Source organism: Typopeltis vanoorti, chromosome 16 (genome assembly GCF_054136105.1).
Source record: "Typopeltis vanoorti isolate ZY-2024b chromosome 16, IOZ_Tvanoo_1.0, whole genome shotgun sequence".
In the NCBI taxonomy this organism is placed as follows: domain Eukaryota; kingdom Metazoa; phylum Arthropoda; class Arachnida; order Uropygi; family Thelyphonidae; genus Typopeltis; species Typopeltis vanoorti.
Window position 1 is genome coordinate 3,438,453 of NC_143564.1, and position 25,008 is coordinate 3,463,460.

At 35.2% G+C, this 25,008-nt stretch overlaps 1 protein-coding gene across 1 annotated transcript in view; it reads left to right on the plus strand.

Moving 5' to 3' along the window:
* Tnpo-SR (transportin 3) overlaps nucleotides 1-25,008 on the plus strand; it is a 605,621-nt gene that overhangs the window by 539,354 nt on the left and 41,259 nt on the right. The window contains exon 24 of the mRNA XM_090405918.1: nucleotides 7,666-7,778. Within this exon, the coding sequence (XP_090262044.1) occupies nucleotides 7,666-7,778 (113 nt within the window). The remainder of the gene's footprint in view (nucleotides 1-7,665; nucleotides 7,779-25,008) is intronic.

Consider the following 25,008-nt stretch of genomic DNA (forward strand, 5'->3'; position numbering starts at 1 on the left):
TTTGGCATCTGTTAATGACTAATGAACAGATGGATATTTTCTGACTTATATTTTTTGCTAGCCTCCAAACTAGCATCTTCAGAGCACAAAGCAGCATGTTTTTACACACGACAATGAGTAATTAAAAAAATTCAAATTGTAAGAGATAAATGATTTAAAGTCCTAATTGGCACTCTCTAATGTTGTAAAAAACAGTATTGCAGCTGTATATGAGTTGATCTTAAGATAATAGTCTCCCAAACTTTTGGCAAATTAATGCAACAATACTTGTTCAGGTTAAGAGAATTCTTCATAGCCATAGCTGATTCTAAAAATAAAATAAATAATAATTATTTTTAGTCAGCCATGGCTATGAAGAATTCTCTTAACCTGAACAAATATGGTTTTCATTAATTTGCCAAAAATTTGGTAAATTTAAGACCAATTCCTGCATAGCTATAATAGTTGTTTTTTTTTTTTACAACATTAAAGGGCACCAAATTAGGACTTTGATCTTTTGTCTGTTGCAATTTAAATTGTTTCACTTACTCACTGTCATGTGTAAACTATACCACGCTGCCTTGTGCTCTGTAGACCACTGGTTTGAAATCCAGTGAAATATTAGCCAGTTAATAAAAAATTTTTATAAAATAGTTTGTTTGGTGGTGTTAATACCTTTAAAATAAGTTATGAAGAGCTAATTGAAGATAGTATGGTTATGGAAAGTGTCTTAGAGTATGAAAATCTAAGAGCTGATGAAATCAGACAGCAGATAAATAATAGCCTAGTTTGGGATGAAGTTGGTCAGGAGTAAATGATGAAATGTTAATGTGCTAATAGTATCCTGGTGTGTGGGTGTGTGTTCCTACATTTTAAAAAAAAATTTTCCAGCTTAATTTTTAATGCATTTTCTATGGTCATCTTTCTTTTTTTTGTATTATTTAAAAAAATACAAAATTAGGGCTTAGTCTAGCATACACAGTCTAGCAAGGTTGCTCGAGTGCATGAGCTTATTGTACTTTTGCGAAAATAGTTGACAGTCATTGTTAGCATACTTTATTTAGGTTAATAGGGAAATATATACACTAATATACATGAAGGTTGAGCCAAATTGCTTTATGTAATTTGGCTCCACCTGCCTTATGCAACAAGGCAGCTTGGTATAGTTTACACATGACAGTGAGTAAGTGAAACAATTTAAATTGCAACAGACAAAATGTCTGTTGGCATATTTCTTGGCGTTTCTCTCCTTCTGTTTCCTTTAGCTGGTTTGCAGACAGCATTAGCAACTGGACATAGGAGTAGAAATCTAACCTGGTGTCCCAACCACCTTATTTGATTTTTCTGAACTGTTTCTGAACAATATTTGGGATATAGTCTTGTCATGTATGTCTTAATATCAAGGACATGCTCTCCCAATCAAGCCATATGTAAATATGGGTTAACTGATGGTTATTTATTTATTAGTTAGGCCTTTATGAATAAATTAAAGATGCCAAGAAATTATATTCTTGGTTTAATCCTTTATCCAAGTGCAAGCAAACAAAGTTTGTATGTGGAGCATCTTTGCGACTAGGCTATTTGTATATAGCCTATATCAGCGCTTCCCAAATTGTGGATCGCGATCCCCTTGGGGGCCGTGAAATAATAAAAACAAATTGAAAATGTTTTAAGACTTAAGTAGATTTTTTTATCTTAAAAGAAACGTATTTAATTTTTATTATTTATTATTTCTTTTTTTGTTATTTTTTATATTTTAATGGAAAAAACAATCACACATTGGTGCAGTTTCACAAATTTTGCTTCTGGCCCTTACAGAATATTAGTAAATATATGCTTATTCATATAAGTTTCATTTCAAAACAGAAATCTAAGAATTGCAGTTTCAAATATTTCACCTGATATTGACTTTTTTGGAGCAGTATTGAAACACATCCATCACATTAAATTGTTATTAAACTTCTTTTATGTTTTTAATTCTTTCTTTATTACTAATCATTTTAGGATTCATGCAATTTGAAAATATGAGATAATATGGGCCATGTCAAATGTGTATGTAAGATGCTAAAAATGTAATATTTGCATTTGATTATTGCAAGATTCGCTGTGTATGTTTTGTATTGAATATAATGAAATATAAATAAATATTATAATAATATATGTCTATATTATGATTTTTCGAGGGGGGGGATATTTTTGAAATGTTTTAATTTTTCCAAAGGGGGGCCCTGACATACAGAAGTTTGGGAAGCACTGGCCTATATCACCCACTGTTGGTCAGGTGCCATGGAAAGGTTCATAGAAGCATGCAGTCACTCTTGACATTTCCAGAACTTTTGATATTCTCTGGCATTGAATCCTGCTATGCAGACTGCCTTCTTTTAGTCTACCTGCCACCGTCTTTAATTGAATGCCAGCTTTCTCTCTGGTCATTCATTGCATGATGGATATCTCCCTCTTCCTCTTCGAGCTTCATCACCATTGCAGGAGTGCCTCAAGCTCTGTTCTATCACCTACCCTCTTTCTCCTGTACATAAATAATTTACTCTCAATCATCACGAATCCTATTCACAGGTTTGTTGATGATAGCATTCTCTATTCATCCTACTCATTTGACAAACCATGCAGTTCTCAGATATCCCAAGTTTGAAGATCATCTTCATCCATTACCTTAAGCATTAATTTTCTTACCATCCTTCAGTGGGGGTGAGGATAATCTGATCACTTTGAGTCTCACTAAAACATCATTCATCCCTTTCCTCCTCCAGTTGTACAGATCTTGCAGAAGAGATGCTGCCGTCACTAATGACCTTACACAACTTGTTCAGATGCCAACCAAAATACCAGATAATCAAACCCCAACACCTTAGATTCTCTTCCTCACCAATGACTCCTCCAAATACATATTGAAAGTAGTGGGCCTCCTAAGTAATTCTGACCACAATATAGTGCTCATCTCCTCCCCCATGCAACAGCACTTACACAGCCACTCCCATAGAAGAGTCGTTTGGCATTATAACAGTGCTAAGTGGGACAGACTCTGCGACTTCTATGCTTCATTCCATGGTTAGACTATTGCTTTTGGCCTCACTAAAGTAATCCTCACTGGCATGGAAACATACATTCTCCACACTACTCTGAACTGCCATTTCCTAACTAAAACCTGGTTCTCCAAAAGATGTGCCAACGCTGTACAAATGAAAAATCAAGTATACCACAACTGACTTTCATCAAGAACTTCATCCTCCTTTAGAGCTTATACTGAAACCCGAAATAGATGGGGGAAAAAACAATCATTGCTTCCAAATCAGTGTTTGAAAGAGCAAAAAGCAGGAAACTAGCAATGTGTCCAACCGCCAGCCAAGCCTTTTGGTCTCTACCAAAACAATTGGCCGTAACTTCTTCCCAACACTATTCCCACCCCTCTCGTACCCAGATAGCTCTATTGCATCATCACCTACAGAAAAAGTCAATCTTCTGGCTTCACACTTTGCTTCCTATGCATACATAAATTTCCCAACTTCTACACTACCTTGAAGGCATCCACCTAATAAACAACCGCAGTATGGATTCTGTCTGCCAATCAACAGGAGATCTGCTCACATATATCACTCATCTCTGGACAAATGCCATGGAAAAGTTTGGTGAATCTCAAGTTGTTGCACTTGATATCTTCAAAGCTTTTGACTTGGTCTGGCACAAAGGCTTACTAAGCAAACTACCATCATTTGGTCTGTCTCAGGATTTCTGTAGTTGGATTGTCTGCTTTCTGTCTGGATGCACACTGTGTGTGATGGTGTATCCTCTCACCATTCAACTCATGCCAGGGTTCTGCAAGGCACTGTCCTATCACCTACCCTCTTCCTGCTATATATCAGTGGCCTACTTCAGTAGACCTCCCACCAATCCACAGTTTTGCAGATAGCACATTGTACTCCTCCCTTTCATTTGATAAACCGTACTCTACACGACTCACCTCAACCTACAGAACATCAACCACACCCGCCTTCAATTCTGATCTCCAAGCCATCCTCCAATGGGGGTTCAGATAACCTTCTCAATTTCAATGCTAATAAAACCCAGTTCTGTCTTATTTCTCATAAAAAATAACCTTTTTTTTTCCCAATATTATTACCCAAATAATACCCAAATTTCCTGACAGTTTGAAATTTCTCTTCTTGGAATTACCCTGACATCAAGCTTCTCCTGGCATAAACACATCACAACTATTGCATCCTGAGCTTCAAATAAATTAGGTCTTCTCTTTCTTTCAAGACATTACTTCACCCTTGAACAGCTGTTAACCTTATACAAATCACAAATCTGCCTGGCTATTGAATACTGCTCTCACATATGGGGTGAGACCAAAAAAAAAAAAAAAAAACTCCCTCAAAATGCTTGATTCAATATAGAGGAGAGCAATTAGACTTATTAATGACCCATCTCTTACCAACCTCTCCCCACTTTTGCACAGGCATTTGGTTTCCACAATATATATATATTCTACAAATATTTTCATGGGAAATCTTCATCTGAAGTAGCATCAATAATTACCCCACTTAGTACTAAGCTCATTTGAACATGTGCAGCTGCTACTCAACATCCCTTCACAGTGCACTTCAAAACCCACAGAACAATTTTCTTTTCCTCCTCCTTCATCCCTGCAACTGCTGTATTGTGGAACAGTCTTTTAAATGAAATGTAAACAAGTTCCTCCTTTCCCAACCCACTATCCATATACAATAATAATGTACTATAGGTTGATCAACCAACTTCTCGTGTATGGGCTCAACATAGAAATAAAATAAAATAAAAACTTGCCTATTCTCTCACAAATGAATCTAAGCTCACCTACCCTTATTCTTGGTAACACTCAAATCATCAGACAGGATCAGCTCTCTTTGCTTGGACTGAACGTTTATCCTCAGCTTCTGGTATAAACACATCACATCAGTAGCTTCCTTGGCATCCAAAAAACTAGGCATTCTCTTCCACTCAATATGCTATTTCACACTAGCCTAGCTACCAACTATATACAAATCCCAAATACTGCTCACACATTTGGGATGGTGCACCTAAAACCTCCCGAAAAATTCTTAATGCTGTGGATTTCCTCTTAATCCATAGGAAATCTGGCTCAGAGATGATCCATTCTTCACTGAGCTAGCAATCACCATTCCTTCACCTTCTGTTGGGCTTGTCAAAAAAAAAAAGAAAGTTGTCCACCATCCTTTATTGCAGCTGCAAACATACTGTACCTGCTTCTCCTCTTCTTCTTTTATTCAGGCTCCATCTTCTGAAACTGCCTTACTCTTGAAGTATTCCCAAACAACTGCAGCCTGCAACTCTTCAAGAAAAATGTCAATAAACTTCTTCTTTCTGAATCTTTACATGCAGCTTATAGGTTCTTTGACCTCTCATGTGTGGGATCAATGTATAAAAACAAAAATGAGTTTAATTCAGAAGCATATTTTATAGATTTCTAGTGTAGTGTGGGGAAGTAGTACAATTCCTCTAATTTTCTGGATTGTTTAGATTTCTTTTCTTGGATATTGGTATTATTAGACCTTTCCTCCACTGGGATGGACTGTTGGATGTAGTTGTACTGCAGATATTCGCTAATTGTATCTAAGCTCATTTCTTTCATGTTTAACAGCTCCACTGTTATTATCATCTAATCCAGGTGATTAGATGATAATAAATTATTTTGAGTTTTTAGTGCAGTTTTAATTTCTTATATTGTAAAATTGTTACACCTAATGGAAAGTTATTTTTGGATTATTATTTTTGACAGAGGAGCACTTCACTACAAATGCTTTGCCTTTGTGAATTATTCAGCACTTTCAGAGTAGTTCTTCCACGCTAAGAGTTCTTCATTTTTGTCTTCAACTACTTCACCATTTTTACATTTGATTCTTGGTCTTTTGGGTTTTTTTCTTTTGTTGTTTGAGGAATTAGCTATCAGATGTATTTCTCTGGTTTTATGCATATTGTGGTATAGTTCTAAGTTGTGATTCTGGGTGGATTTTCCCTTGTCACTTCAAAAGGTTATAATCAGTTTAAAATATATATGAACTAGCTGATTGTGTTGATCATACATCCTCAGATTCCTATGTTGATATTTAATGTCACTGCATTTCAATATTAATCTTCAGTAATCTCAAAGGAAATGAGTTTACAGCACTCATTTCCTTTGAGATTGTGAAGCCTTGATGACCAAAGCTTTTGCTGCTACTTCATGGATGAATTTTTCATTTTATATTGTACAGTCCATCACAATGATGATTCATCAGCCATTGAAACTTCAGTTAATTTATTTTGTAATGCCTCTTTATACTGGTTGATACTGATAAAAAAAAAAAATAATAATAAAACTATATTCTAGGGTTTTTTGGAAATTGATACTTTTGTGATATTTCTAAACTGCCAAACATAAAATGCATATTGCACATTGTTAAGTTTTATTGGGAAGTATGTTCTTTTAAACATCAGAAGTATTTTCTCATATTGTTTTCTGGAATTCATAATTATGATGCTATTTTTCACAGACTGCTGTTTGCTAACTAATTTACATCTTTATTTGTAGTTATTTTAGAAGTGACTCAGTTATTGTATTTTCATTTCTTAGTATATGTGAAAGTATGATCGAAGCCATTCTCATCGTTCATAACAAAAACTGTATCACTCACCATTTGGTCTAGATCAACAGATTCTCTGTGTAAATTAAACAAACTCAGCATTCTGATGTTGTTTGTTTAGATGCATTTCCAAGAAACCAATGCTGTAATGCACTTGGCAATGGTGATAGATTGAGACTGGCTACCTGCCAGTGGAGTTTCTATCTCAACCTTGTTTACATATATGGTTGAGATCTAATGCTGAATAGGGATTGCTTGTTCCAGTCAGTAGATCCCTTTGCCCAGACTGAGAATGGATGAATTTTTATAGTTTATTGGCTCCAAATATTGGTCAGAATATCATAGAGGAGTTTGAAATTATTGTGGAGAGACAAATCAGTCATAGAACATAATGGATTATATTTTACATTAGTAATGTTTTTCAGTTATAAAATAGCTCAAAATAAAAATAACCTTTTTTTTTATCATCCTTACTTTACATTTTATGTCAAGAATTGTCTTAAATTGTGTAGTGGAAGTTAATAAATCTTCAAAAGCTCTTTCATTCCTCAGTAGGAGCCATTATTTACCTGTCTCCATTGCCACTGCTTGAGTATACTTCTGCAATATGCTAAACAAAAGATAAATGAGAATACAACTGCCACCATCTCATGTTCCTAATCCTAACTAGTTTTTATACATACTCTGGTGTTTGTTTTGGAAGAGAAAATCAGAACCTTACTTTTCTGCACCAAAGATAAATTAACTCTAGAATTCACCAATTAAAGACCTAGGGAGAAAACTTTCTATAGTTGATAACTAGAGTCAAACCTTAGTCTTTCTACTATAGATTTAATATTACAGAAGTTACTGGGAAGTAACTTCATACTGTCAGTGAGATTATCTGGTTCATTTGATAAAAGACTACTCAGAAATGCTGTCATTTGAAAGATGAAACATAAATACTTGTGGTCACAAGATACTTCATCATTTGTAAGTATATGTTAATTTTTGAAATAAATGTATATTAGATATAATGTACCTAAAATAAAAATAACTTATCTTGTAGGTTTTGAGCACCTGGCTGCAAGAGGCCTTAAAAATGATTCCTGCCCAAAGCAGTGGGGGATCAGTTACAGCTACACCAGAGCAGATGGAAGAGTTTCATAGGAATGTTATTAGGTATTTCCCTTTTTTATTCTTTGTTTGCCAAATAAATTCACTTACATGCTATTCCAGCACTAGTGGGTCCTGATTTTCTTATCATTTGTTTTCTATCTTGAAGCATCTTAAAAGGGAACTTTTAAGCCTATTTTCATACATGAATATTGTCATCATTTTACGTTTTAAATAGACCTCCAAGAAGTGCACAGAATAAGGTGGAAAGGGAAGGGGCATATAGTATTTTGTTTGTTAAGAGCTTCATCCTGTTCATGTATAATTACATGGAAGAAGCTTATGCTGTAGAGAAGTGAGAAGTCTGAGAGACTATTTTTAGAATCAGCATCATCTGTGAAGCACTCTCCTAACTTCAATGAGTATGGCTACATTAAATTACCAAAGATTTTGGAGACAGTCATTTTAAGAAAGCATATAGCCTAATTTCTCTGATTTAACTTCCTTTTATCCAGCCCTGGAAGGTATCATGAGAAGATATCGGTTTTTTTTCTCTCTCTCTCTCTCAGTTAAGATTTGAACTTTTCCTGTCACTGCTCCATGTTCTATAGCCATTAGTATACGTTTTTGTCTGAAGATGCTGTTTTGATAACCAGCAGAGTATTAGCAGTGTAATAAATAATACGTTATTCATTTGGTGCTGTTTATAATGTGAAGCAGCACTATGATTAAACAAGAATGCCTAAGAGTTAAGCATATAAATACATTAAAAAAAAAGTTAACTGTTCAAGTTTTTTTTTTATGAATGAATCCTAGTATTAAATTAGAATAATCATCATTTTCTCTAAACTCTAATAGCATATTCTCGTATTTATTTCAGTTGTGACCATTATATGAGTCACATAGGACATGCTATGTGACACATTAGTTTTGAATGTTGTTAGCCAATTTTTTATTCTCTCCTGAAAATGTTCTTGCAGTGGGTGGGTGGGGGGGAATTATATATACAGGGTGTTCGGGATAAATTTGACATATTTATAATTAATTATATTTTTCCGTAAGTTACATGTATTAACACACACTTCTCTTCATTTAAAAGTTTGGACCCTTCTTCATTCATATACAAGATGTCAGAAAGGATGGATAGCTGGAACCCACCTGAATCATGGAAGAGAATAACTTGTATCATGATGATTCGTGCCCGCCATCAAAATAAGGATATTACGACTGCTGCCCAATGCTCCCTGAATACAGTAAAAACAATCAGGCATGAACTAGAGACTTGCAATGGTGACTACGAGGATGTAGCAAGAAGAAAGATCCCTAGCAGACGATCTGATTGCGTTCGTACAGCAGAATTCCTCGCAAATCTGCAGGAACAGGTGTCGAAGAACCCTGGCATTGGAATTCGGGCTTTGTTCGTGGAGTTGCTAACTGTAGTCAAGCCCTGGATAACAAGGGTAGGCAATGGTAGGCCGTATGTATGGCAGCAGGATTCGGCCCCTTGCCACACCTCTGGGAAAAGTCAAAAATGGTTGTCTGAAAATTTCTACGACTTCACCAGTCCAAATGTTTGGCCTCCAAACTCCCCAGACCTTAACCCCATGGATTATTTTGTATGGGGCGCAGTTGAAAAAGACACCAATCGCACTTCCAGTAATACAAAAGCCCAGTTAATGGATAAAATTAAAACAGTTTTTGCGGCCCTTCCCAGGGAGACTGTAGCATCAGCTTGTTCGAGGTTCCGAAGCAGAATTGAAGCTGTGATCGATGCTAATGGTGGTTATTTTGAGTAAATCTTGTTGATAGTATTGTAATTAACTCTGCCTGTAATGTTTTTTTGTCAATTCATTAAATTTAATAGATACAAAGAAGATTTTCTTTTTCCTTACGAAACTGTCAAATTTATCCCGAACACCCTGTATATATATATATTGGTGTGCTTGAGATCTCATATGCACGCATGTGCAAAATAATACAACCAGAGTTTGTTCTTCTTTTTGAAACTGTAATCTCTACAGTTTGTTTGATATGCCTCTTAGCTTTGTTTTTTAAAATACCCGTTCCTTTGATGGGATTTATTGGTTATACACCTGAAGAAGTGTAGTCTTAGACAAAACTAGTAGTGCAAATAAAGTTTTTAATTTAACCTCGGTTCAAGTCATTCAGTATTATAATACAGGTAACCCTTGTTCAACGCAGTACTTATACAATGTGGTTTCGATAAAAACACAGTCTACAAATTGTAGTACCCCTTTATCTTTTCATATATTTTTCACCACGTGACTTAAAAATCAAATTTTATCTTCGTTAAATTTGTGTCTGCTCGTATCGTGCATGCAGTTATAAGTGGCGAATTTATATTAGGGGAAATACCCTTTAGCACACATGTACATCCATTGTTTACCATATAAAGTGTTTATTGTTGAAAGTTGTCTTCATCTTCTGCCAGGAAAGCGCATTAAAAATCACAAGTGTGTTAATCTGAAGCTGAGCACTTTATTTTCTGGTGAGTTACATACAATATATAATGCTTTTTTATGTAAAGATTTTATTTTTATAGTAATGGCCACTTAGAGGGCTTTTGCAATATGGTTGAAAATGAAATTAGTGAATTAATTGATGGTGAAATTTCTGTCAAAGATTCTGATTGTGATGACTCCGTTAAAGAATTCAGTTTAAAGAAATTAGCAGAAGGATTAGACTTGGCAAGAAAGTTAGGAAGTTATCTCAATGCAGTGCTCCAAAAAAGTCACGAGACAATTGGATTAGCTCCATATTATGAACTTAATAAAAAAAAATTGCAGCATAGTGGTAAGCAAGGTCTTATTACTGATTTCTTGATAAGTAAACATGCCAAAGTATGAAATGAGAATTATACAAATGATGTCCAAGAGATTTCAAGTGATAACGACGTCCGGGCACTCGTAAAAAAAGAACATCTATGAAATGTTCGTTTTAAAGGCAGTGATGACGATTGAATTATGCACTTTATATTTATTTTGCCTAAAACATTTATGCATTATGGGCAATGAAGTTTATGTACAATTTGTATTTTTATAAGTTTACACTATGTATTTTGTTTCGTAGTTTATATGTTTTCTTAACTTACATGAATTACCTGAATTAAATAAAAATATTTTTTGTTGGATATGTCGTTGTTTATATAATTTAAAAAAAAAAAAAAAAAAAAAAAGCGATTTTGGAATATAACCCTACTTTTTATGTGATCTGAGTCTCACGTAACACGATTTATACAACGCGCCATTTCTGTGGAACCTAACATCCTTTTAATACGAGGGTTACCTGTGTGTGTGTGTGTATTAAATTTAATAATCAGAAGCTGGAAGATACCAAAATAGAAAAAACTATTTATTATTTGAATGCACAATTAGTTTCATCTTCTTAGAAGATTTCATCAGTTGCATAACATGAAAAGAAAAATACAAAAGTATACATTTGACTATTTATATTCGAAAATATACATCACAAGAGAACATCATCATCTGTTCATTGGGCATCCACAGTGACCATACGGCATCTGTGCCACAGCAGTCCTCATCATGTAGTCCTGTTGTATGCTTTTCTGGCAGCTTCAACCCCTCTAAGATCAGTCACTCCACACACACACCATCCATCTCATTGACGGACTACCCATCCCTCTTTTTCCTGGAACTTTACCTTTTATTACTTACTGTTCTGAGAAGTGCTCCTTCCATCCTTTCAATGTGTCCAAAATATTTTAGTTTTCTTCTGTCAATATCCTTAAGAAGCCTTAAAGTTTTACTCATCTTTTCTAACATCCATTCATTTGTATGCCTTTTAGTGTATGATATCCTCAACAGCCTTCTGTAACACCACATCTCAAAAGCAGCTATCCTTTTTTTATCTAACTCCTTTAGGTTCCAAAACTGCATCCAAAATCCTCAACTTTGTTCCTGTGGAGATAGATCCATCCTTCAAAATTTTAGACAAGTATCTGTTGTTTTAGCCATTCCTAATCTTCTTCTGTCTTCTGAACAGCAATTCTTCACATGAATAATGGATCCCAGGTACTCCAACTTTCTGACTTCCTCAATTCTTTCTCCATTAAGGTACACTTGTTTCTCAAGAGCTTCCCTGTTTGTATTTCCTTTGAGAACCATAATCTTTGTCTCACTAGGATTGAGTTGAAGTCATCTGTTATTACTGATCTTGTTAACTTTATCAAGAATTTATCCTAGTTCTTCCTTGTCATTATACAGGAGTTTGGTATCATCAGCAAGAGAACAACAGCTATAAATTAACTTGAAATTGTATTGCTGATATTTGAAGCCATTTTGTATGCCATGGTATTGTTGGTAGGGTGTAGGGTGCTTAAGGGTCAAAGCTGTATAACTGAGAGGAGACCTCCACATAGCCTTTAAAGGAATGCGGAGAACCGACCAGGGCTTCTGACCTAATGTCCAATCCTCACCTTCTCGTGGTGCACCCTGTTGGGTATCTACTTTGATACTGAATGAACGAGGATGGGCTGGCAATTTGGGATTTAGCCGACCAAATTGTATTCTTATTGGTTAAACCAAAATAAAAAATGATGGTACAACATGACAAAATTTCATGCCGGCTGGGGCGTCGCCCGGTTAAACAAGGCCCCCGTTGTTTTTGCCAGGGAACCAGGGTGAACAGCGAAAAGTCAGCTACTGGAACAAATCTGAAAACAAACCCCAACTCAACATCATCAGAGTTGAAGATCGGTACTATCAACGTAAGAAGCCTGAATGGCAAAGAAATGGAGCTAGCTGAGGAATTAGATAAGTACCAGATCGACATAATAGGAGTGACTGAAACAAAAAAGACCAAAACTGGTGAGATCTTTCTGAGCAATAAATACAAAATGTTATATTCAGGCAATAACAATCAAGGAAAAGAAGGAGTAGCCATAGTATTCAACACAAAATACGAGGCTAATCTTCTTGAATGGCAGTCAGTCTCAAGTAGAGTAATGTGGGCAAATATGAGAATGGGGAACTGGACAATGAGACTTATTTGTGCCTATGGTCCCACAGAAGGTTCTACTAAGGTAGAAGTGGAGGAATTTTTTGAGGCTTTAGAAAAAGCAACTGACACAATGAAAAAGGAAAAGTTGGTCCTTGTTGGGGATCTAAATAGTAGAGTAGGAAATGATTGTGAGACATACAAAAATATTTTGGGAAAATTTGGAGAAAAGAGCAAAGCTAATAATAATGGCAAATATCTGTTGGATTTCTGCTCAGAACATGGACTGGTTATTACTAACACCATGTTCCAACATAAAAATGTGCACAAATTCACATGGAGAGAAGAGGCTAGTAATAAGAAAAGTCTCATTGACTATGTTATTGTTGATAGTGATGTTTTCTCCCTGGTGCAGGACACCAGAGTGTACAGAGGATTTGAAATTGGAAGTGATCACTATTTAGTCTTGAGCAGGATAAAATTGAATTTCATATTGAAAAGAATAACATGTAAGAAAGTTTTAAAGCGAATAAAAGTTGAGCAGCTCTCAGATGTAAACTGTAGACTAAAATACAGAAATATTATTGAAAAGAAAATGAAAGAGTTTGAGAACAGGAATCAAACCTTGGAGATTCAGTGGCAAACTCTGAAGGAAACATTGATTGATTCTGCCAGAGAGGCATGTGGTGAGGTTGTGTGCAAAGATAAAAAAATCAGAACTCCCTGGTGGACACAGGAAGTTAAAGAGGCAGTGAAGGAAAAGAAGAAAGCATATCAAAAGTTCCTGGCAAATAAGTCAGCTTTTACTCTTACAGAATACAGAGACAAATGTAAGAAAGCTAAACAGTGTGTAAAACTAGCTAAACAAAAGTCATGGGAGGACTTTGCAAGAATATAGAAAATAAATATCAAGAAGGTGGCAAAATATTCTGGAGGTTGTTGAAGAAGCTTAGGAATGGAGGAAAGAGTGCTGTTGTTAAATTGTGAATGAAGCTATGTTATGTAATTTATTATTTTTCATTCACATTTAACATGGCTTATTAAATATTAATCATGGTTTATATAAAATTGTTTATTATTCCTTAATTAAGAATTACTAATTAAATATTTACTCAAAATCTGACCTGCTATTAACTTATAAAATAATAATATGTTTAGAATTTTGTGTAACTAAATATATATGGTGTAACGTAAAGTGTTAATTTATATTTAACTGTATACGTAATCAAAAAGTTAAAGAAGTAGCTTAAATATTCTGTTGTTTTTATTTGTGAAATATTTAATGTTATGTAATCACTCATGAATAATATTAGACCATACATTACATTAGCGAAATGTTTACGTGCAGTCTGTTGTCATGGAGACGCACGCGTAAACAACCACGAGTGAAGAGAGCGTGGCGTTCGAACGTAAGGTGGGAGTGAAGGTCATAGACAGGAGATAGATAGATATATAGAGAAGAAGGGAGGTCATAGATAAAAGGGATATAGAGAAGAATTATTATTAAGAAGGAGGAGAGAGTTTTGCGGAACCCAGATTATATAATCCTCAGGGCAGAGATTTATGAGTATAGTGTTCGGAAGTGAACCTATAAGTAGTGAAACATAAAGTTTAATGTTATAAGCGAAAACTGCTGTTGTTATGAAGAAAGGTTGATACCGTAATCAGATAAAAGGAAACTGGACAGTCAATGCGAAAATTCTGATTAGTTCTAGTTAATCTGGATTACGATTAAATTCTATGTTGCCCTAGGAAAAAGTTATATTGGTTACTTGGAGAAAAGTGAACAGGAAAAGATATTAGTACCTAATTACTGTTGTTTGGAATAGTGAAGTGCGACTTACAGTAATACAGTTTAAACTATGGAGAATATTTGTTATGTGTGTTCCGCTAATGTTAATTAAGTTAATTCATAAGTGCTCTCTCAATAATTTGATGTATTGAAGAATTTGTCTGGTAAGAGTAGTTGTATAAGTTTCTCTATTCTAGCATTAACTGTAATATACCTCCGATGCTCAAGGTCCGGGAATATATTTGCTTGGAATATAGCTTACGTAGTTTATTGCCTGCTGTGAATATAAACATTGAGCTGATAGATTTGTGAAGACTGAATAAGTGTGAAATTGTTATATTAACTTGAGATAAGAAGATTTGTGTTTTTGAGACTATGAATAGTATATGAAAGTTAGAACATTGAATTAGCATCAGTGACCTAAGAAGATGTGTTAAGTTAATTGTATAGTTCCATTTTAAAATAGAGTTCTTGTTTTTGTTGTCCATATCATATATTAAATGTTTTATTTTGTTGATCTAAATATTGTGTTTGCCTGAATTCCTTATTATTGCACCGTTCATAAATATTCGAATCTTGCGGGAACCCCAAGTAAAAATGATAATAGATGATTCGGCCTAATGAGATGACTGTTAACTTAATTTAGAACTGATCCTACTATTTATATAGACTAATCTAAGAATAGGGTGGCGCAGTATAAATATAAATTTCCCTACTTTTGGATCGGTGATCATTTCGTAATTAGTTGTATTATTCATAAAGGTGACTTGAAACTAGATAGAATTAGAACACGACAGAATGGAGACAACACGACAAATGGCGCAGTCGGGCAGGATGTGATTTAATAGGTAGGAATTAAATTTAACAACTATAAGATAAGAAATTGAATTTAAGTTTAGTGATAATAATCGTAGAATTACTCCCTGAAATTTTAGAAAGTGAAATAATTTAATCACAGTGAACTGGTTATAATTTGGACTCAGGCAAAGATAAAAGTTAATTTTAAAGTAAAAAAATTGAATTAATTGAGATAGTAATTTATTAATCACTATGGCTGTCACATCAAGCTCAGAAATGAATGACAGTGAATTCTTTCGTACGGTAAACCCGCAACAGGTTTTTCCCCAATATTCAGGTGAAGAATCAGATGATGTACTATTTTTCTTTACCTATGTTGAAAAACTTAGAGAAATTGCAGGTTGGACTGATTTTCAATTGCTAGTTCTCATTAGAAGTAAATTGGTAGGTAAAGCAAAAATATTTTTGCATTCTTCTCCAATACTTCGAGAAACCTTAGAATACAAGAAGTTTAAGGATGAACTAATTACTAAGTTTTCCCATACTAGGTGCTACGTTAAAACCCTTACAGAACTCCACAAGTGCATGCAAGATGACAAAGAAGATGTGACTAATTATTATAACAGATTGATGAACATTGCTAGATCTATAAGGGTGTCCCCTACAGAGAAGCCTCACTTAAATTGGATTGTGTTTCAACAATTTCGACTGGGACTTCATAAAAATTTAAGAGAGATTATTTACAAAAAAAGGGCTGTCAATTTAGAAGCGTGCTACAGTCTGGCCAAGCAAAGAGAGAAAATATTGGAAGAAATGCAACAAATATGCTCCATAAGACAATCACTCACTCAAGATTGTAATGATCAACTCACACCTTCACCAATTCTTGAATACCTTTCAAACTGTAAAAAAGGGAAAGAAATTAAGAATGAGGAAGTCAATGAAGATAACTCTATCACCTTAACTAACAAACCAGATTCACTAGACTACGATTTCCATAGAATGCAAGGTGTGACGATGGCCAAGGAGAATGGCAAATTGCCTTTAACCCTTGTACAAGGTCTGATTGGAAAAATTCCGTGCAATATTCTGTTAGATACTGGAGCCCATATATCAGTTATTTCTAACTCTATGGTGAATAAACTTGTTGATAACTTTTCTGATAACATCACCCTGATTCAGAGACCAGTGAAAATCACGGGAATTGCTAAAATTGAACTGATTGCTACAAGAAAATTAAATGCTGAAATTTCCATACCTTGTTTTCCAGTGGAATTTTCACATGATCTCATTATCCTTCCTGAAGTTGCTGATACAAATGACCAAATCATACTAGGACTAGATTTCCTAGAAAAAAATAAATTCATGTGTGACTTTGCCTCCGAAACCATTTCCCTATGTGGCGTGAGTCATAAATCAATATACAATGAAGACAATGAAAGGAAACTATGTGACAAGATGGAGATTGAGACCTTAAACCTTGAAGACGGATTGAGTGATAAGAAAAGAAAATTATTGCACGAAACTCTTAATTTAGCAGAATCAAAAACTGATAGAGCAGAAATAAAGAACTTCATTCTATTAATGTTTCAAAAATACCCTCAAACATTCACTGAAGATATTAGCTCATTAACTTGTACAAACAAGGTAGAACATTCCATTGAAATCACTTCAGATACGCCTATCTATACTAAGCAGTACAAAACCCCTCTTAAATATCTAGATAGACTTCAGATCCTCCTAAATGATTATGAAAAGGCTGGGATCATAGAAAAGTCTAATTGCAGATGGAATAGTCCTTTTTTATTAGTAGAAAAGCCTGATGGAAGTCTCAGATTTATATTAGATCTGCGTGAGATTAATAAGGTCACTAAGCCCATTGACTTTCCTCTATGTAACATAGAAGAACTTCTGACTAGTCTAGAAGGAGCAAAATATTTCTCAAAATTAGACCTGAACTCTGGCTACTTCCAGATACCTCTTAGAAAGGAGGACAGACAGTTTTTTGCCTTTACCACTCGATGGCAAAAATACCAACTCTGTCGACTTCCTCAGGGGGCCAGCAATTCAGCTATGAGTTTCCAATGTCTGATGAACACTGTACTCTCAGACATGTTAGGAAAGGGAGTCATATGTTTCCAAGATGACCTATTAATTTACACCCCAGATTTAACATCACATGAAGAAATTTTAGATAATGTATTAAATAGATTAAATTTGTCACATCTATCGTTGAAGTGCTCAAAATGTAAATTCTTCATGAGAAGGGTTGAATACCTAGGACATGTTGTCAGTGAGGCTGGAATAATCCCCACTCAAGAAAACATCTCTGCCATTCTAAAAGCTAAAATACCCACCTCCGTGAGACAAGTACGAAGGTACTTAGGAATGGTAAACTTCTATAGAAAATTTATTCCAAATTGTTCTCAAATAATGGAGCCCATAATTAAGTTGACTAAAAAGGGAGAAAAGTTCATATGGGGAAAAGAACAAGAGTCTGCCCATAAATCTTTAAATTTAGCATTAACTAGATCTCCTGTTCTCACTCATCCCACTCTTGGAGAACCCTTCTATCTTGCAGCAGATGCCTCGAATGATACTATTGCAGCTGTGATAGAACAGAAGAAGAAGGAAGAAATTAGGCCCATTGCTTTTCTAAGTAGAAAACTATCTGCATCAGAAAAAAATTACTCAGTTATTGAAAAAGAAGCACTAGCTATTGTACATGCCTTAAGGAAATTCAGATACATGTTACTAGGACAAGAAATTTTTCTAAGATCTGACCATAAACCCCTAACCTTTTTATCCACGATGAAGGATAAAAACCAAAGGATTATTCGATGGGCATTAGAATTACAAGAATTTCAAATACAGATTTGTTATATTCCTGGAAAACTCAATGTAGTTGCTGACTACTTATCCAGGGCCCTAGATGATAAAGTAGATGAGGATATCAGTGCAGAAGAAAAGATAGTGAACTTGATAGCCGAAGAAAATGATGACAAGAAAACACAAGGAAACCCCCACACCTTCAGAATTGGACCAAATTCTCCATTATAGAAGCACAAAAATTGGATCCTACATGGGGAGAAATATATCGACGAATCAAAAATGGGGAAGGAGTCTTGGAGGAACACACGTTTTTGCAGTCCTTATTTTTGGATGAAGATGGCCTCCTGATGGCAAAACATGATGTCACCGGAAATTGGAAGAACAAAATAGTAGTTCCTACTGTCATGATACCGTGGGTGTTATATACCTTTCATGATGCTGATCTGGCAGGACACCAAGGGTTTTTCCGGACATGGGGGAGAATTAGAAATAGATATGTGTGGAAGGGAATGAGACGAGATGTTGAAAGTTATGTGTTTTCATGTCATCTATGTCAAAGAAAATCAAATTATGGAGGAAAGGCTCCTCTTCAACCTTTCCCTATTCCTAGTCACCCTTTTCAAGCTTTGGCCATGGACATTATAGGTCCACTCCCTACTACCTCTAAAGGAAACAAGTATATACTTGTTGTAATAGATATGTTCTCTAGGTTTCCTGAAGCCACAGCAATGAAGAATCAAACTGCGCAAACCGTAGCTGACAAGTTGTTCAAGATGATCATTTCAAGATATGGAACCCCCCAAACACTTCTCACTGATCAAGGTTCAAACTTTACAGCTGAAGTTATGCTTCAATTATGCAAGTTACTGAAGATAAAAAAGCTTTTCATTACTCCTTATCACCCCCAAGGAAATGGAATGTGTGAAAGGATGAATCGTACGCTGAAACAAACCCTATCCAAACTTGCTGATAATCACTTGTATGATTGGGATAAGTTCCTTCCGCACACCCTTTTTGCCTGTAGGACAGCCCTGCATGCTGCCATAAAAGAAGCCCCTGCTGTAGTTTTATATGGTTTTGAACCACTGTTTCCCAGTGACTTCAAGAACACGCATGCAAACTCAGGATTCCCAGACATTGATCAGTATCTTAACAATATGATCTCTGAAAACAAAATTGCATATGATCTTGTAGCAGAAGCCAGTCAAAACAGCTCACAAAAGGCTAGAGCGTATGCTAATAGACTAAGAACCTATAAGGAATTAAAACCTGGAAGCTTAGTACTTTTGCGACAAGATCATAGTAACAAGAGAACAGGAAAGTTTGGAAAATGTGCAATAGGACCTTATGAAGTTGTTGAAAAGACATCTCCTGTCAACTTTCGAATAAGAGAATCTACAGGAATGAGAAGAACTTTAGTTGTCCACTCAGACCGACTGAAATTGTACAAGAAGAGACCTGACAAATTAGTCTGCCTAGGAGATTCTCTAGAAGCAATATTGGGAAGGGAAAGGAATTACCATAGAAGAACTAATTACAGACGGAACACAAATATTACAAAACAGCCAAAACACAGTGATACTAATACAGAGCATGAATTGAATTTGGAAGAGACGATCCCATACTACAGACATAAAAGACATGCGGAAATTGTTAATGACAGTAATAAGAAACTTAATGAGGAACACATTATGAATAAATGCACAAATCAAGATAAGGAACCAAATTTCATTCAAACTAGGTATTACTTGAGAAATCGAAAAGGAAATATGTAATCAAGTTTTTTTAAAGGAGCCTAGTGTAAAAAGAAAAATTTTTCTTATAATGAAAATTTTTCAAAGAAAGAGTGAGCCTATGTTAAATTGTGAATGAAGCTATGTTATGTAATTTATTATTTTTCATTCACATTTAACATGGCTTATTAAATATTAATCATGGTTTATATAAAATTGTTTATTATTCCTTAATTAAGAATTACTAATTAAATATTTACTCAAAATCTGACCTGCTATTAACTTATAAAATAATAATATGTTTAGAATTTTGTGTAACTAAATATATATGGTGTAACGTAAAGTGTTAATTTATATTTAACTGTATACGTAATCAAAAAGTTAAAGAAGTAGCTTAAATATTCTGTTGTTTTTATTTGTGAAATATTTAATGTTATGTAATCACTCATGAATAATATTAGACCATACATTACATTAGCGAAATGTTTACGTGCAGTCTGTTGTCATGGAGACGCACGCGTAAACAACCACGAGTGAAGAGAGCGTGGCGTTCGAACGTAAGGTGGGAGTGAAGGTCATAGACAGGAGATAGATAGATATATAGAGAAGAAGGGAGGTCATAGATAAAAGGGATATAGAGAAGAATTATTATTAAGAAGGAGGAGAGAGTTTTGCGGAACCCAGATTATATAATCCTCAGGGCAGAGATTTATGAGTATAGTGTTCGGAAGTGAACCTATAAGTAGTGAAACATAAAGTTTAATGTTATAAGCGAAAACTGCTGTTGTTATGAAGAAAGGTTGATACCGTAATCAGATAAAAGGAAACTGGACAGTCAATGCGAAAATTCTGATTAGTTCTAGTTAATCTGGATTACGATTAAATTCTATGTTGCCCTAGGAAAAAGTTATATTGGTTACTTGGAGAAAAGTGAACAGGAAAAGATATTAGTACCTAATTACTGTTGTTTGGAATAGTGAAGTGCGACTTACAGTAATACAGTTTAAACTATGGAGAATATTTGTTATGTGTGTTCCGCTAATGTTAATTAAGTTAATTCATAAGTGCTCTCTCAATAATTTGATGTATTGAAGAATTTGTCTGGTAAGAGTAGTTGTATAAGTTTCTCTATTCTAGCATTAACTGTAATATACCTCCGATGCTCAAGGTCCGGGAATATATTTGCTTGGAATATAGCTTACGTAGTTTATTGCCTGCTGTGAATATAAACATTGAGCTGATAGATTTGTAAAGACTGAATAAGTGTGAAATTGTTATATTAACTTGAGATAAGAAGATTTGTGTTTTTTGAGACTATGAATAGTATATGAAAGTTAGAACATTGAATTAGCATCAGTGACCTAAGAAGATGTGTTAAGTTAATTGTATAGTTCCATTTTAAAATAGAGTTCTTGTATTTGTTGTCCATATCATATATTAAATGTTTTATTTTGTTGATCTAAATATTGTGTTTGCCTGAATTCCTTATTATTGCACCGTTCATAAATATTCGAATCTTGCGGGAACCCCAAGTAAAAATGATAATAGATGATTCGGCCTAATGAGATGACTGTTAACTTAATTTAGAACTGATCCTACTATTTATATAGACTAATCTAAGAATAGGGTGGCGCAGTATAAATATAAATTTCCCTACTTTTGGATCGGTGATCATTTCGTAATTAGTTGTATTATTCATAAAGGTGACTTGAAACTAGATAGAATTAGAACACGACAGAATGGAGACAACACGACACTGTAAAAGGAATTAGAGATGATAAAGGTGAAATGAAAACAGGAGAAAAAGATATCCTTGAAGTATGGAGTAATTACTTTGAAAAACTGCTAAATGAAACAAGCAGTGATGACAGCACAGTGATAAAAAAACACTGACCAGGCATGCAGTCAGGAATACATATCCATACTTGAAGTAGAAAAAGCCATCAAAGGCTTGAAATGTGGAAAGGCAGCAGGAGTAGATGATATTCGACCAGCAATGCTGAAGTATGGTGGTATAAGAGTCTTACAGTGGCTGCACTGCATAGTTCAGAAAGCCTGGACAGAGGGACGAATTCCCGATGATTGGAGTAGAGCTCTCATAGTACCCATATATAAAAAGGGAAATAAAACTGAATGTGAGAATTACAAAGGTATTTCCCTACTGAGTGTTCCTGGCAAGATCTATGCAAGTATACTTGAGAAACGGTTGAGAAGAATTGTGGAAGAAAAGCTTGGTGAAGAACAAGCTGGATTCAGGCCAAATAGAGGCTGCCAGGATCAGATCTTCACTTTATGACAAATAGTCGAGAAAGCATGGGAATATAACAAAGATCTGTATTTAAGTTTTGTCGATTTGGAAAACGCATATGACAAGGTGCCAAGAGAGAAGCTATTCAATACGCTGCAGTTATATGGTGTCAATGGGGCATTATATCAAGCAATACTTAGTCTTTATTTGAGTTGTGAGTCAGCAGTTAGAATTGAAGGAAGTACAGGAAGATGGTTTAATGTTAAATCTGGTGTGAGACAAGGATGTACATTATCCCCTCTGTTATTCATTATCTATATGGATCACATTATGAAGGAATGTGGTATTAAACCTGATATCAAAATTGGAGATGTTAATGTCAGCTCTTTGCTTTATGCGGATGATGTTATACTTCTAAATAAATCCGCTACAAGTCTGCAAGATTCTCTGACTAAATTGAATAGCTGTTGTAATAGATATGGTATGAAGGTCAGCAATAAAAAGACAAAGACAATGAAAATAGGCAGAATCATTGAAAATGTCAACTGTGTTGTGAATGGAGAACCTGTGGAACAAGTAAAACATTTCAGCTACTTAGGCACAATTTTTACTGAAGATGGTAAACTAAATATAGAAATAGACAACAGAATCAGCAAAGCTGGTATCGTGGGAAGTCAATTGAATAAATTCATATGGAATAAGAAAGAAATTAGTCGGAACACTAAATTAGCTGTATACAAGACTGTGTTCAAACCAATTTTAACTTATGGATCTGAGAGCTGGGTCAGAAGTAAAACACTTGACCAAAGACTAGAGACCGCAGATATGAGAGTCCTGAGAAAGATTAGAGGCGTGAACAGATGGCATCAATGGCAATATCATATTAAAAATGAGGATATTAGGAAAGAACTTGACATTGTCAGCATCCAGGAATGCGTTAGCAGAGCTAATCTCAGATGGTATGGTCACTTAAATAGAATGGGAGAAGAAAGATTAGCAAAACAAGTGTTCTCTGCCAGGTTGGCAGGAAAACGACCCAGAGGAAGACCAAGATATAGGTGGATTGATACGGTACAAAGTGCCTTAGACGATAGAAATATAAGATCTGATAATGTTGGAGTCTTGACAAGTAACAGACTGATTTGGAGGAAAATTGTAGATAGGAAGTTAGTAATGATGTAATTTTTTCATGTAGTACTGTCATATCCTGTACACCCCTTGAGGATACATGGCAGGAATTTGATGATGATGATGATGGTATTGTTGGGCAAATTCACATGGGCATGATCTCGGGTTACCCGAAGTTGAATAGCTGAAGAGCTATCAGATAGGTTATAGCTATGGTTAGTATTAAGATGACTGGATTGAGGACAATTTTTGTTGATTCCACAATTCTTCTCTCTCTCCAGCTCATTGCAGCATCTAAAAATGTTTTCTGATTTCTTACTGATCACTGGATGAGTGGCAGAATCTTCATCATTAAGGTGAGCAGAATTAAGAACGTGATTGGATAGTGCACTGGCCCTATTTCTGCTATATGTGATGTCTCTCACATGTTCTTCCATATGCAACTCAATGGATTTCTCTATCTGACCAAAATAGGGCACATTGCAGTTACAACAAAGATAATAAACATCTCCTGGAAACTTTTGGTTCATGTTTCAGTTTAGGTGTACTGAGTAAAGAACAGACTTTGGATGTTAGACCTAAAAGAAGTGCAGATTTTAAATTTCTTGAGAAACTGTCTCCTCAGTCCAGTCAGTCTTAATACTAACCTTAGCTATAACCACTATTATTATCACTCTTCAGCTATCCAAGGGTCAAAGCTGTATAACTGAGAGGAGACCTCCACATAGCCTTTAAAGGAATGCAGAGAACCGACCAGGGCTTCTGACCTGATGTCCAATCCTCACCTTCTCGTGGTGCACCCTGTTGGGTATCTATTTGGATACTGGACGAACGAGGATGGGCTGGCAATTTGGGATTTAGCCGACCAAATTGTATTCTTATTGGCTTAAACCAATATACAAAATGATGGTACAACAAGACAAAATTTCATGCCAGCTGGGGCGTTGCCCGGTTAAACAAGGCCCCCATTGTTTTTGTCAGGGAACCAGGGCAAACAGCGAAGTCAGCTACTGGAACAAATCTGAAAGCACACCCTAACTCAACATCACTAGAGTTAAAGATCGGTACTATCAACATAAGAAGCCTGAATGGCAAAGAAATGGAGCTAGCTGAGGAATTAGATAAGTACCAGATCGACATAATAGGGATGACTGAAACAGAAAAGACAAAAACTGGTGAGATCTTTCTGAGCAATAAATACAAAATGTTATATTCAGGCAATGACAATCAAGGAAAAGAAGGAGTAGCCATAATATTCAACACTAAATACAAGGCTAATATTCTTGTATGGTAGGTAGTCTCAAGTAGAGTGATGTGGACAAATATCAGAATGGGGAACTGGAAAATGATACTTATTTGTGTCTATAGTCCCACAGAAGGTTCTACTAAGGTAGAAGTGGAGGAATTTTTTTAGACTTTAGAGAAAGCAACTGACACAATGAAAAAGGAAAATTTGGTCCTTGTTGGGGATCTAAATAGCAGAGTAGGAAATATGATTATGAGACATACAAAAATATTTTGGGAAAATTTGGAGAAAAGAGCAAAGCTAATAATGATGGCAAATATCTGTTGGATTTCTGCTCAGGACATGGACTGGTTATTACTAACACCATGTTCCAACATAAAAATGTGCACAAATTCACATGGAGAGAAGAGGCAAGGAATAAGAAAATTCTCATTGACTATGTTATTATGTTATATAGTGATGTTTTCTCCCTGGTGCAGGACACCAGTGTACAGAGGATTTGAAATTGGAAGTGATCACTATTTAGTCTTGAGCAGGATAAA